At 40.5% G+C, this 14,613-nt stretch overlaps 1 protein-coding gene across 1 annotated transcript; it reads right to left on the reverse strand.

The window, feature by feature from the left end:
• Positions 1 to 3,757: 3,757 nt before the first annotated feature.
• On the reverse strand, positions 3,758 to 11,221 carry LOC115776001 (bone morphogenetic protein 3-like). The gene is made up of 3 exons (XM_030723570.1): positions 10,610 to 11,221; positions 8,571 to 9,487; positions 3,758 to 5,419 (listed from the first exon to the last, which is right to left on the reverse strand). The coding sequence occupies exons 1-3, from the start codon at positions 10,884 to 10,886 to the stop codon at positions 5,228 to 5,230; spliced, it is 1,386 nt and encodes a 461-aa protein (XP_030579430.1). The 5' UTR covers positions 10,887 to 11,221; the 3' UTR covers positions 3,758 to 5,227.
• Positions 11,222 to 14,613: the final 3,392 nt, after the last annotated feature.

A 14,613-nucleotide genomic window follows, 5' to 3' on the forward strand; every position in this document is an offset into this window, starting at 1 on the left:
GGTTAATGTATTAATCATTAACTGACAAAACCTCAGCTGTAGTCCCTTTATGCAAACAACAGAAAAGCGGAATTTAGTCATTTATAAAAATGTTGCTAATATTGGTGTTAAATCAGGTGACGTTGGGTAAGGTAGCACTCTTTAGCGGGCTAACGTTAGTACGCTAAGACGAAACTCTGGCACAGAATGAATGAACTCAATTTGTGGTGTTATTGGTGAATATAACAACAGGTTGTTATAGTCAGAGTAACTAACAACCAGTTATCCTCATAACCTCTCCACTGCCCACACATGACATGGATAAAAACAGGAACATCTTCTCTCCACTTAAATCATAAAGTGTGAGTATCCCGCAGCCGGGAATCCTTTTTTGAACTGCAGCCAAAGCTTTCCAAGGAGGAGTGGGGGTTTGGTCACTCTGAGGTGCTGATGATGTGAGGAGGACCAGCAGAGGCAGAAAGTCTTCATGAGAAGATTTAGAAGAACTTAAAAATGTGTGTTTTCCATTTTAAACACTTTGGGTTTGAATCAGATACCATGTGTATATATACTGAATAATGTAAAGCACAAGCATCCCAAACACACAGTTTATACAATCTAAGCTACTCACTCCTTTATGTAAACCTTAAAAAATGAATTTTGTAAATATCATGTATGTGTTCAGAGGAGCTGTGTCATTTTTTTATAAATGCATTTTTGTAACACACTTAAGCAATCCTTTTAGAGTGATCACTTTCAAATGTGAACTTTCTCATTGTGAAGCTTTTGACTCAGACGTGTGTAAAATGTTAGAAGTAGTGCATTAGCTCCTACTTAACACTGACCTACCCCAGAGCAGATCATTTCTTCTCCCTTCAGCAGCCCTAAAAGAGGTCTTACCTCTCGTTGGATCACAAGCAAAGATGCGGGATGCCCTAAAGTGGCCCACTAGTTACTGTGATGGACAACTGGAGGTGGATTTTAAGGCTGTGCTCACAAGTTATCCTCTTACTGCAGAGAGGACATGAATACATCTGATGGTGTTTTGGTTAATGGTAGTCAGATGAACCCTCTCTGACAAAGCTTGTAGTCTGTGTGTGAGAGTGAACATCATCCATTTGACAAGCAGTTGTCAGAATTTGGCCCTGATGCTGGCTCTGTGAAAAGATAACATGAAGTTTGCACAACTCACTGGACCATTTTCTAGGTCACTCAGAGGACGTCCCATTATGTACTTGTGCCTCTGATATGTGTGTCAAAATAAGGATCCTTTGACCTTTCGGGGAGGCAAATCTGGCAAGTGGTTCGAATGGTGAATGAAGCAAAAAAACGCCTTTGTTTTCCATGTACTTTGATGACATGCACCACAGTCCAGCTTGTTAGAACCTCAGAGGTCTCTGCAGAGGTGCATGCTGACAGTCTGACCCCTCCAATCAATCAATCAATCAATCAATCAATCAATCAATCAATCAATCAATCAATCAATCAATCAATCAATCAATCAATTGAATGTGGGCAGCAGAGTGTTTAGTGTTGTTGCCTCACAGCTAGAAGGTGTGGGTTTGATTCCACCTTGGCCCAGGCCTTTCTGTTCTCCCCATGTCGGTTTTCTCCCACAGTCCAAAGACGTGCACTTACTGGGGTTAGGTTAACTGGTGACTCTAAGTTGCCCATAGGTGTGGATGGTTGTCTGTCTCTTTGTGTTCGCCCTGTGACAGGCCGGAGACCTGTACAGGTGTACCCTGCCTCTTGCCCTATGACAGCTGAGGTCAGTTACAGCAGTGCAGTGAAGAACTGACATTCAGGGAGGGATCTAAAACTAGCAGGCGCACTGGAAGCTGACTGATCACACCTGAGAAGATGACCTTAAACGACTGGCCAAATTCAAATCAGATTTTTCTAGACATGTTCTCAGACATTCTTCATAGTACTAGAAGAGCTGTGGGGAGGGAGCTGCCTCTCTGCAGGTGCATCACTGCCTTTAACATTTTAATGCAAAGTCATTAAACTTGATGTGGATTGTTGGTCAGCACACATAATTAACTACACTGCATCTCCGACTGCCTTCATCGATGCAATCCTAATGTATATATATATATATATATATATATAATATATATATATATATATATATATATATATATATATATATATATATATATTATATATATATATATATATATATATATATATAATATATATATATATACACACACACACACACACACACACACACACACACACACACACACACTGTATATGATAAAAAATGTAAATAATAATCTTATGGAGTACTCCTGTACACAGAGATATGCCTTTACATTTGGGTACTTCAGAATCTGTATGGTTTTCAGTCATAAATTACATGGAAGTATTTGATTTGTTTTTTAAAGGGAATCCAGCATTTCACAACCATCAGGCTGACAAAATAAATGAATAAAGAAAACCCTTGTCAGATTTTGTTCTTGCATACTTTTATTCATTCTTTGAATGCTTTGGAAGGAGGGTCCAAGCTCAGAGGAGGGGAGACCTTCAGTCAGTCAGTCGTGACAAAAGTCCATCACAGATATAAAGACCATCGACACTTCAGAGCTTCAGTCCCCTTTCCCAACCACACCGTTACAAGATATGCAACATAGAGAAAATAAATAGATGTATGTAAAGGCCTTTTCCATATACAAATATATTTCATGAAGCTTATTGTACAGGCATTGTTTTACCTACAGCATAACATTTACAAGATGAGAAACGTGTGAAGTTGAATAAGTTCCTATAAATGGCCGACACTGCACTGAATATGACTGATTCATACTCAGAAAGATTGGACCGAGTCGCCTCAAATGCAGAAAAAGTGACGCGTCAGCAGTCATCATATCTGCAAAGTTAAACTGGCACGAACAGAGGAAGCCTTCGTTCTACAACATGCATTTCTAAATCTGTCTCGGCATAAATGTGTCAGTACAAAATATATAAAGTTACACAATCTGCCCTCAGGTAATGACACAAAATAAATGTCTCTGGAATATCAAAATGGTTTGAAATACATTTTATAATGAAATCCACAAAAGAATAAGTACTGTGTTCAATGTGTAGACTCTTCGGTACCATAAGAAATATGCTCGCTTGACTTGAGCTTCACGATGAATCAAAGTTTTTGTAAATTCACCCGTTCAAAAGGCACTTCTATCTCAAAGAGGCATCATCATAGTAGAGTGAGCTATATACAAAGGTAATGTACAAGTGTATAGAAAAAAAGTTGCTTTAATTAAGTCTATTTGCTCTGAATAAATATTTGGCTTTATGAACTGTGACAATAACGCACAACTCAAGGCAACATTATGGCAACTGTTCTTCCAGGTGTGGGCTGCTGTTCATAGCTGATCTGACTCATATAACACACCCTCAAATGATTTATGCAGCATCCACTCTGTATCATTATATATCACAATAAGGGCCTTATTGCTCATACTCTGGGTTTAAGTGAAAACAGAGAAGATGTAATGCTGTACCCAGTGTACTGTAAAAGGTAACGTACCACTTTTTCCTCGGACCTGAAAAAAACAGCACAAAGGTTTTGGACTTCAGGTAAGTCATAACTGCACATTTCACTCTCTGACACCTTCAAGGTGATGTTCAGTGAAAACAGGTCTGATTCCAGACCAGCAGTTTATTTTGACTCAAATCTACTTTTGCTTAAATTTATTATTTGTTAAAAAAAACAGCTTTTCAAAGGCATTCTGAAATTTTAAGATCAGTCTGATGAAGAGCTTGTGTAATCATTATTTCTCTGAGCATAAATTAGGAGCACGGGAGACCTGTAAGCATGAAGTAGGAGTTAACACTTTGTTTCATGCCTTTATTTTCCTTCAATACTTCATCCCTTATCTCTCTAAATTAAGGAAAGATTTACTACTGCTCTGCACCAACTGGAAGCCCTGTTTCGGAAAGAAAAGAAAACTACCATGTGGATGTTCAGATGACACTGTTGTTTATACAGCTGGCCTTAGTGTGCACATATTTGTAGGAGTTTTCCTTTATGGTGCAACATTTTGGGAGGAGAGTATTTAACTGAATCATACAACCGTGACTTTGGTTTTGCTGCCGGCAGTTTACTGCACCGTTTTGACCTGATAGTTGCTGCTGGTTCATTTATTTCAAACCATCCACCAATCGGTGCTCAGAGCTGCGAGCCGTCCTGTAGCTCCTCACCGAGTCTTCACCCCGAATGCTTCCAGCTGAGCCCCACCTGTTTCTGGTCCTCAGTAACACTGGTGAGGAGAAGAAAGGGTCCCGGCAGAAGATGCATACAAATGTGCATCTTCTGCCGGGTTTTAACGGCAGCCAGATACCTTGTTCAGCAAGCGCCACCTGAAATGTTTTATCCAGAGAATGGCTGTCTCCACCTCCAAGACCTCACACCACAGTTTCCAGAAGAGTATATCAGAAACATCCGTCAGCTGATTGATCATTGATCACTGATTTTTGCACTTTTGGCCTCACATATGAGGTTTACTCATAAAGCTTTTTTAATTTTTTTGAAGCTGAACATGTCTCAACAAAAATGTAGCTTACTCTTCCACCTATAATAAACTCTAAAAAACAACAGTTAAACATAAACATGTAAGGCAACCTAAAGTCTACGTCATAATTCTGGCTTTGGAATCTAATATAACCCTTTATAGCAGCCAAGCCAAAAAATGATACAATAACTTCTCGTATGGTGAATAACACAGTGATAGTACAGACATAAATACTTACACATAGTAACAAAAACCATGCATGTGAGAGCAGAGGTGACCTGGTGGTGACAACTTCAAACTATGAAGGAGAGAAAGACGAGACCGACACCCTCCCTCATAGGCAGATTTTGTTTTTCTGAAAAATGAATATTTTCCTTCAGTTTTTGTCTCTTTTCGGTCTCAGCTGCTGTTTGTATGTCTTGATAGTGGGTTTGTGATTGCGTCCACCCTGCCATCGCCCAACTAATAACTGAGCAGCAATGATAAATACATTAAAATACATCTTTTACTAGGATAACTCACATGATCCATTTCTTCCCAGCAACAGTCTCATCGTCACCTGGAGCGCCTGCTGCTCTCCTCCAGTGCAAAAGGGAAGTTGCGTTCAGTTGATGTTTGTATGTGAGTGAGTGTATGACTGCAGGAGCATCTTTTTGGTTGTATCTTATTTTTTGAACTTCTCTTTGTGACATGAGGTGTATGCAATGAGGCCTGGGAAGAAAAAGAAACTATCTACAGGCGCAGGAATCCACCGTCATGTTGGGGTAGACCTTCAGCACCACGTTCTTGTCCTCATCAAAGAAGAGGATGCTGAGGGAAGACATCTTCTCGGGGACACAGCACGGCTCAGGGATGCCTGGGACGACGCCCACTGCCCGCACTATGCTCTGGATGGTGGCGTGGTTAGATGGCTTCAGAGCCTTAAAAAGGATGGAGAAGAAATGTGATTTTCAAAGTAAAAGTTTGATAGGATCCAGATCTGAACTTCTGATGAGCCTAAAAATGTTTCGATTAAGTCGACTCTTGTTTTCCAAGATCTCAGAGAGCAAATATTCACATGTATTTGAAAGAGGAAAAAAGCTGATTATTATTACTCAAAATGTCACAGAATTTATGTCCAATTCAACAATCTCATAAGGTGTGTGCATGTACTTTTCTTGTGTATAGATAATCCGAATTTGTTGTATTGGTTTGATTTAATGTTATTATCTGCTATAGCAAAATAACTGTTTCCAATATACCAGAACTTCCCATTAAGATTTATTCATTTAGTCAAGGACATATTAACATTACTCAGTTCAACTAACATGCAGGATTGCTTAACTGGTTAGTTCTACATACACCTGCACCTGCACAGCTACTTTATTTGCAATGGGATCGAGAAAGCAGCAGGACTTTTCCCACACACGATCAAAAAAAGAAAAGAAATAAAATCAGGCAGAGCACCTTTAATCATAACCATTCAGCAGCTTCGAAAGCTTTAACCTGACAAACAAGACAGCGTGTTTTTAGCACAGGCTCAACAGAAAAGCTGCAGGAGAGGGAGGCGGTTGCCCTAAAAGCCCTAGGCTCTACTTCTGGGACTAATTACCTCCAACTACAAAGACCTGTGACTGGACTTAATGAATTAAGTGGATGGAGCTCATGCATTCCGGCCATGTTTAAAATACCTGTGTGGTTATCTTATCACCAGTGCCACGAGCTACACGGGAAGTTGATGTTTAACATCAGGTGGAATTTCTTTGTGTCTCACTTACTTCTGTGTGTGAGTAAAGGCCTAGCACGATCCTCTTTAGATACTTCTCGGTTTGTTTTATTGCTGCTCCTGAGGAAGAAGGTTTTCTTTTAGATGACATCATCTGTAGTTTCACTGCTATTACTGCATGTTTAACACAGAAGGACTTTGGCCTAAATCTTTTTAAATTTGTATACATTTACATCTCACGTGCGTCTTTGAAGATTTTATGATCTCGATTCCTAACATGCATTCTGGAAGATAAAAGGATGAAGAACTGTCTGTCCCACTGTAACTAGCTTATAGCTGAAGATGAAAGCAGATGGCATAAAGCTGGCCATGGCGTCTGTAATGTAAAACAGAACGATAGCAGGGACCTCTGAGGTTGATTTTACCCATGTTAAGATAATGCAAAGCAGTAAACAAGAGACTGCTATCTGAATGCAGCATGTCCTATTTACATAATGTATACCATACTGCTGAAAAAGATTCTGTCAACAGTCTTTAGTGATGGAGCCAGACAGTCCTTATAGGGGTGGCACAGAGACTGATGGCTCATGACTGCCATTTAGAACTGCATCATAAGAAACGATATATAATCAGCTTTTTTATGTTATCCATGCCGGAGGAACAATATGTGGGCTTGTTGCTGAAGTTATTCTTTTTAATTGCTGATGAAGCTCATAAGATAATCTGAACTTAGACTGATGGCTCAAATGTGTGTGTGGGGGGGGACCATGGCTGTAGAGAAATGGTTGCACAAAAAGGTTGTAGAAAAACAGAAGGATGTAACTCTATTTTTATAAGTGTGGGTTTGACCCCCTGATGAACTTCACTGCTGTGAGGTGGCGAGAGGGGAGGCTATTAGGGATGTGTGCAGTTAGCTAAATGGTTAAATGTTCTTGCCCTTGCTAACTAGCACCACAAATTCTGTTTGGTTAAACTAATGAATTAATTATTGATTTAAATATGGATGGTTTTAAGTCGAGCTTTCAGAGTAAAGTGGCATGTAACCAGCTGATTGGAGTGATTCTGAGACAAGATGGGCTACTAGTGCTAGCGCTGCTAACAGCCACATACTTATAAACATTTAAAATTGAGCTGGACATAAATTTATTGCACATATAATTAAGAGCCATTTGTTTATCTCATTATTTCAATAATCAAATTGGGTTTTAAACTGTGTTGTTGCTGAAATGTGTTGAACTTTGCATTGTGTAAAACATTGCACAGAAATAATGTTTGATTAATTTGCAGCATTTGGCTAACAATAGCAATGCAGCCTAGCAGCTGCACAGTTACACTCAACTTCCCATCGCAGAGAAAAAAACATGCTTGTTGGGGCTGCAGCGCCGGCATCTTGGAACCAACCGGTAACCACATTTGTACATTAATAAAATGCAAATAACTTGTTTAAATGGTATTTCTGGTACTAACTAGCAAGTACTGCAAAGTTTAAATATCTAGCCAAATAATTTTTATAAATATATTTGCAATATTTAACGTCATCCATAAGACTTTGCTCAGTTTTGCTCAGTTTCTCACTTTGGGTCACCCCTTGGTTCTTCTCCCGGGTACAGGGTATCATAAGATAAGTTCTGCTGTGGTATCATGCACTCTTGCACATCACTTGGAGGCTGTCTAAAACACTTTTATAAAACTTTTATGTGCACTAATAATATTTGGTGGCAAATACCATTTTCTTTGGTTATTTATACAATTCACAATCTTCAGTAGTGAAAAAACAAAACCAGGTTTCAAGATGTGTTAGAGATACCATTTTAAGCTGTGACCTCTTAAAAAGAAAAAGTCTATCTGTAACCCACTGCCACAGGTGGCACATCTATAGATAATCACCAGGTCAACCAAAGGTCAGTTTTCCTCTCTTCGGAGATCTAATTCCAAAGTTAAAAAAAGCAAATATTGATCGAACTTCGGTAGAAATACTATAATTGTTATAGCATTGAGCTTTACCTTCTTAATACCACTTATTTTTTTGTTTGAAACCTTTAGTAGTGTATAGCACCAATAAAGTGGGGCACTAGCAAATTTCAGGTAGAGCGGGTCATCTATTAATCAGAAGATTGGTGGTTCGATTTCTGGCTGCTCCAGTTTGCATGCCAAAGTCTCCTTGGTCAAGATAGTGAACCCTGAGTTGCGCCTGTTGTGTTCATCATAGTACGAATGTTAGATCAAAAGCACTTAGATGTAGAAAAAAGTGCTTGTATGAATATGTGTGTGAATGCAAACGTGTTGTATAAAGTGCTTTGAGTGCTCAACACGAGTAGAAAAGTGCTATAAGAGCCATTTACCATTTAACAGGCTTTGAATCTCACCTTTGGCATGGGGAACTGGCAGGACCCTGAGCAATAGTAGGCATCAAACGACTTGGGTGATATAATCCATTCGCTCCATCCAATGTCAGCAAAGTCAACTTTCAGGTATCTCCGAGCACAGTTCCTGGGCTCGTTCCACTGCTTCTTTCGCGCCTTTTTAATTGTCTGCTCATCAAACTGGAGCAAGGGCATCTTGTGCCGCTGATTCTTGCGTGTCTTTTTGCGCGGCCGACGTGCCTGTTTGTTTTCAAACGGTTCATATGGACTCGTCTCATCCCAGCCAGTCGTCTCATATGGATACTCAGGACCGGGAAGTTCATTATTTTGCAGTGGTAGGAGAACATTCACTGAGCGCTTATGTCTGGGCTGTGACTGTCCTTTGGTGTCATTTTGCTCTTGCAATCCCAGTTTGTGGAACCCGTGTGAAATGGAGCCCTCACCTCTCACTGAGTGGTGCCTCTGGAGAGTGGCTACCACACTTTCAGGCTCTGAAATGGCAGAATCATTGGCATAGACCAGGATGTAGGGTGAGCGGTCTGACAGGAGCTTCTTCCATGGCTGGGAGCCTTGTGAAGCCACATCGATGCCAATAAGCAGCTCATCGTGGTGTTTGGCCTGGTTGACCACACGAGTTATGTCCTTCCACTGCCAAGATATGAAGTCCCTGTAGAGGGTGGACACATTGATCCGAAAATGTCCTAAAGTCCTCATCTTATTATCCACAGAGGCAAAACTCCAGATGACCATGTGGATGTGGCTGTGCCTCCTGGGACCGTGGCGAGCGCAGCTTTTGGAGCAGCCTTGGGTGCTGTTCTGAAGGTCTCCAATGTAATAATGAAGAGTAGCCGACAGGATGTCTTCTGACTTGGTGAGGGAGGTGAGGTTGAAAATCTGCAGCTGTTTCTTGTTTATAGTACCTGTGCATATAATGAGTAACATTATGAACAGAGTGCAACACAGTTCTACATTTTGAAAACTAGCCGTGGCCTAAACAATACTGTTAACAACAGGTGTGTGTTTATTCTTTTTGGTCCAACAGTTTCTTTGTTGTGCTGATGTTGTTAGTTTTATTTACTCAGGTTCACCTCAATACAATAGAACGTATTTTGTGATTTAAAAAAATTTATTTAAAAAAAATCATTATTTCAAAAACTAGTTTTAAAGATCAGATTGAAACCGGATCGTCCCCAGAACACGTGGAACAGTTTTAACAGGCATTCCTTTGGAGGACAAAGTCAGACTGTGATCAGAGACCAGACCGGTGTTTTTGGAACGAGGTTTCTTTTAACTTTTAAAACATAACACATAGCTGAATCTCCCATTCATCTCCACTGCGCTTCTGAAAGCAAATCATAAAATATGTTTGTGATTTGGGTGAACTTACCCTTTATATGCTGTAACATACAGCTACCAGGCGACAGGAGGCAGTATAATCTAACAAAGTTTAACCCAGAGTGGAAACTGGTCGCCCTCTGGTCCCAGTGATAATAACACAGTGAACGTGTAAAGAATTGAGACTTTATTGGATTAAAGTTGCTATAAATGCTCTTGAAAAAAATGAAAGCACATTAGAGCTCAGAGTGGAAACAGTGGAAACTCAAACTCTGCCAGATGCTGGATCGAGAGAAAAATTTATCAAGACTATGTGGAAATAAAACCTGAAGGTATGAACAGTTGTGTGGTCAAACTACCTGCAAACATCTGATGCGAATCTCTTACTGGCCAAAGGAACGCAAACAGGTTGTTCACATTTCCATAACTGGATCAACAGGTGGATCTCTTTTTCAGCTCCGCAAACAAGCACATGAACGGCATCGGTTTGAACGAATTTAGCATTTTTCCCTCTATAAAAACCAATACAGTTAATGTTCTTAAGTTTTTCATATATGTGCGCACACTACGTGGACATTCGGCGCTTTGCATATTTAATATGCAGGTGATTCAAGCTGAACGATGCAAAGTGGAAACACCACACAAACAAAACAACATGCAGGTCACTGACTTCTACACTTAATATCCATAAAACCTTTGATACATACCCCAGTGCGCTTTGAAACTACGAACAGTGTTGCCGTCCTTGAAGGGAAATCCAGCACTGTTGTACTTCGCGTAAAGCATCTGCATGTGCTCCGTCATTGTATCCTGTAAAAGCGTGTCCCGGTCTTCCTTTGTAGTGTACTTTTTATCCACTGAATGCGTAAAATCCACCTTTCGTCTCTCGGGGATATTGTCCGTTTTCAGCATAGCGCAGAATCCAACGCACAAATAACTCCATCCGTAAAGCAGCACGATCACAAATCGAGAGTAGAGTGCCATGCTTGAGGCAAAAGAAACGTAGCAAACGAAAAAATAACAGCTGTGGAAAAAATAACGCGTTTCCTAAAGCGGTCCCTATCTCCAAAAACACATACCATCACCTGAGTCCTCTGCAAGAAAATGATACCATCACCCTGACACCAGTTACAGCAAGAGGGGAAGATACGTTATCCAAGGTGTCTGTATTTTTATAAGTTGCAGGTCTAAATGTGATTGAATCAGTAAATGAAAACAGGATCAGGTGTAAGAACGCAGACGGAGAACTGCGCTGATTTCAGGTCCAGCATAAACCGTACCTCAGTCTCAGCTTTCATTGAAGGTAAAGCATGTTGTGCTTGGTATTATAGGGCTTGTGGGACCAGCTGGGTATTCCTCTCTCTCCTTTCTTTCTCTCTCTCTCTCTCTCTCTCTCTCTCTCTCTCTCTCTCTCTCTCTCACACACACACACACACACACACACACACACACACAGCGAGAGAGAGAGAGTTTCCTGTTCAAAATACTTCTGCGCGCATTCTGCCTGGGGACAAATGATCTCGAATTATCTGGTTATCAAGAGCCGAAGGGGGTGTGTTTTGTCGGTTGACTCGAGGCGGATAGCATGAAAATATTTTAGTAAACGACATTCCGCAGGTTTATTTTACTGATTTCAATCCCTAAACTGCTGCCACAGAACAGCCCCTCCGTGCGTAATTTCTCCTCCGCAGAGCTGTGCGTCTGGGCCGCGCTGCTGAATGAAGCGGCTTATTGTCGGCATTAAAGGCTTTCTTCCCTACTTAGTTTAGCTCAATGGAGTTAAGCACACACATCCTGTACCATCACAGTCCTATCCGGATGCCCCCCCCTCCCCAAACAGCCCATCAGGCGGGGTTTAAACACCGCACCCAGTCGCCCTACACTCCCCCCACCACTGGTCCTCTTTCAGGGGCACTCAGGAGGAAATGATTAGGGCATTTCCCCGCCCTTGGACATCTGATGGCAATAAAATTAGCATGCCATGTCCTTCATAGCAGTCAACAGGCGGAATGACTTTAACCTCTTCAGCTGCTACCAGATAAGAAGAGGAGTGTGAAGGTTCTGCCTCCCATTCTACTTTTGGAAACTCTAGGAACCACAAGCAAGCTGCACTCAGAGAGCAAAGTGCTCTATATGAGGCCTTTATGATATGACATGGCCTCATCACAGAGCACTTTTTAACTCAGGAGATGGACTTCAAATTCAATTCTGGAGCTAAAGATGTCACAGGTATAAACACCTGGAATAGCTACTTACAGTCCTCAATAATAATAATAATAATAATAATAATAATAATTATTATTATTATTATTATTATTATTATTATTATTATTATTGAGTACAAAGAATAAACATATTCAAATAAAGGAAGATAAACTTAAATGTATCCACACGAATCTTCATGAATGTTAGACTGATGGAGTTTTTAAACAGTGCACGTCTTTGACATTTAATCCACTCCTGTACTGAACTAAAATAATTAAAAACAGATTAGTGTAACATTTGGACTCAGTCCCATATCAGGTCGCTGCACCCGTATCCTATCAAACATGGTTGTGGTTTTGAAAGTGAATATGCAAAGTATTGTAATTTAGCTTGTATTTAATTCAGACTTTATTATTGCCTGTAGGTGACCATCAGCAGGATCACAGGCCTACCCTAATCATCCGCATGCTAATATTAATCTATTCATCATAACACTGCTGGTAATGAGATGTCAAACACAAGAATACAAAACTACACAAAAAGACATCAAATTAAGGTGAAACTGAGCTCATAGAAAAGACTGAAGTGTGTCTCTGCTGCCGTCTTAATCCACCTCTTTGCCTCAAGTTGTGTCTATTAGGGGCGAGTCAGAGCTCTGACTAATAAAAGCACGCTTCAGTTAAAACCCCAACAGCTTAAAAGCCCAATAAAAGAAATGGAGGGGAATATAACTATTTAACTCAGACTTTATTGCAAAATCATCAGTGTTTACAGACACATGATCCGAGTGCATGCCAGTATTTTTTATTTAGTCTTCTACAGAGGTGAGGCACGCAAAGAGCCACCAGTGCATTTCATGTGCAATGCGCTGGTTTGCCTGTTTGTGTTAAATGGCCTTTTTTGTCTTCTTGTGCACATCTGCTGTTTTCATTGGAAGGTGTTTGGAATGACTGATGCAACTTTCGGGGTGGGAGGGAGACTAGAGCAGCCAGTTCCATCACCATTACCTGGCCACATGAATGCGCTGAGGCCTGTAAACCTAAACAGCTGTAGATGAGGCTCAAGTGTTCGTTTGCTGCCTGACTTCTTATTTCCAGACTTAAAAAAAAACAACAAAACCAAATGAGTGTAAGCAGTGAGATAGGCAGGTGGAAGGTTTCTCAATTACAGCACGCCCTGCTCTGAGGTTAAATATGCTGCTCTACAAGGCAGTCAACAGAGCAACCAGGTCTGGCTGCACTTCTCCTGCTTAGCGTTGTAGTGACAACAGCAAAAGAAACAACTGTTTAAGATCAGTTTACACATCAACAACCGCAAATAGATGATAAAAAAGACACACAACTGCATAAAAACATGTTAAAGTTTGAAAATAAGCATATCCTACATTCCCAGTGTCACTTTTTATAACTCCATCAGACGTTTCAGCAGCTTTGCTCATGACAACCACAAAAACAGGCCCAGAACTTCTATCTTCTTTAAAAAGGAGGGAAAAGGAAAGAACTGCAATGATTAACACAACCCCAAACCAGACCATCATTTCCCTAACCCCAGCTTTTACAGAACCACAACCCAAATCCCCTTGTCACCACACATATTGTTTCAATGAGGCAAACAGGGCCCAATTCAGTGAAAACAAACAGATGCAGTCAGTGGGAGGGTGCTCTGGTATCAAGCTGGATGAGAAACATTAGATGTTTGTATTAGAATGAACTTATATATTTGAATCTTTCACGGCAAAAATAGCTGATAGACGGGTAACGGCAAAATGAACGTAAAGGCAAGATAACTGTGGCTGTGTGCATGTAAAGTTCAGAACAGCCACTCATAAAACCCTAATCCCTAACCCCTGACCATTTATTTATTTGTGTCTGCATGTCTGGATTAAATAACCACAATCTAATGTGTTCATTATCTGTTAGCCTGCTAGGTTGTTGGTTTGAATCTCCTGGTTGGCTGAGGCCTCCCTCTGTGTAGCTTGCATGTCCCTGTGCCTGCATGGTACCCTCTGGTGTTTGACCCACAGTCCAAAGACTGGACAGTTAGGTGAACTGATGACTCAAGATTGGCTGTAGGTGTATGTGTGAGAGTGTGCGGTTGACCGTCTCTCCATTAGCCCTGTGACAGCTGGGGTAGGGTCTCAGCTCCCTGCGCCCATAAAAAAGGGCTAAACACAACAAACAGAGTTCGATAAGACCGACAAGCATCACTACTGCAATGTCCCCCAAGATTTTCTATATGAACATATTTATCATGAAGTGAAAATCTGATACTGTGAGAGTCATAATGCCAGCATGACAGGAGTCTAAGCTAATCTGAACCTCAAAACCAAATAAAAAGAAAACTATTAAAATGGTGCACCCACAATTTTTAAAGGCATTTGGAAAAAAATTTACTTGTGAGTGAAAAGTTAATACATGTAAAAAAAAAAAAAAAAAAAGAGAATTAGGGGATGCTGTACTCTATGGTTAGAAGCATGAGTCAGCAGAATCCACACAAAATACATTTA

The sequence above is a fragment of the Archocentrus centrarchus genome, unplaced genomic scaffold (assembly GCF_007364275.1).
Source record: "Archocentrus centrarchus isolate MPI-CPG fArcCen1 unplaced genomic scaffold, fArcCen1 scaffold_26_ctg1, whole genome shotgun sequence".
Lineage (NCBI taxonomy): Eukaryota > Metazoa > Chordata > Actinopteri > Cichliformes > Cichlidae > Archocentrus > Archocentrus centrarchus.

Coding starts and splice junctions, on each gene's coding strand:
- LOC115776001 (XM_030723570.1), bottom strand. CDS start 10,886: ATGGCACTCTACTCTCGATTTGTGATCGTGCTGCTTTACGGATGGAGT. Junction 9,488..10,609: donor TAGTTTCAAAGCGCACTGGG/GTATGTATCAAA, acceptor TTATATGCACAG/GTACTATAAACAAGAAACAG. Junction 5,420..8,570: donor GCCAGTTCCCCATGCCAAAG/GTGAGATTCAAA, acceptor ATCCTTTTTAAG/GCTCTGAAGCCATCTAACCA.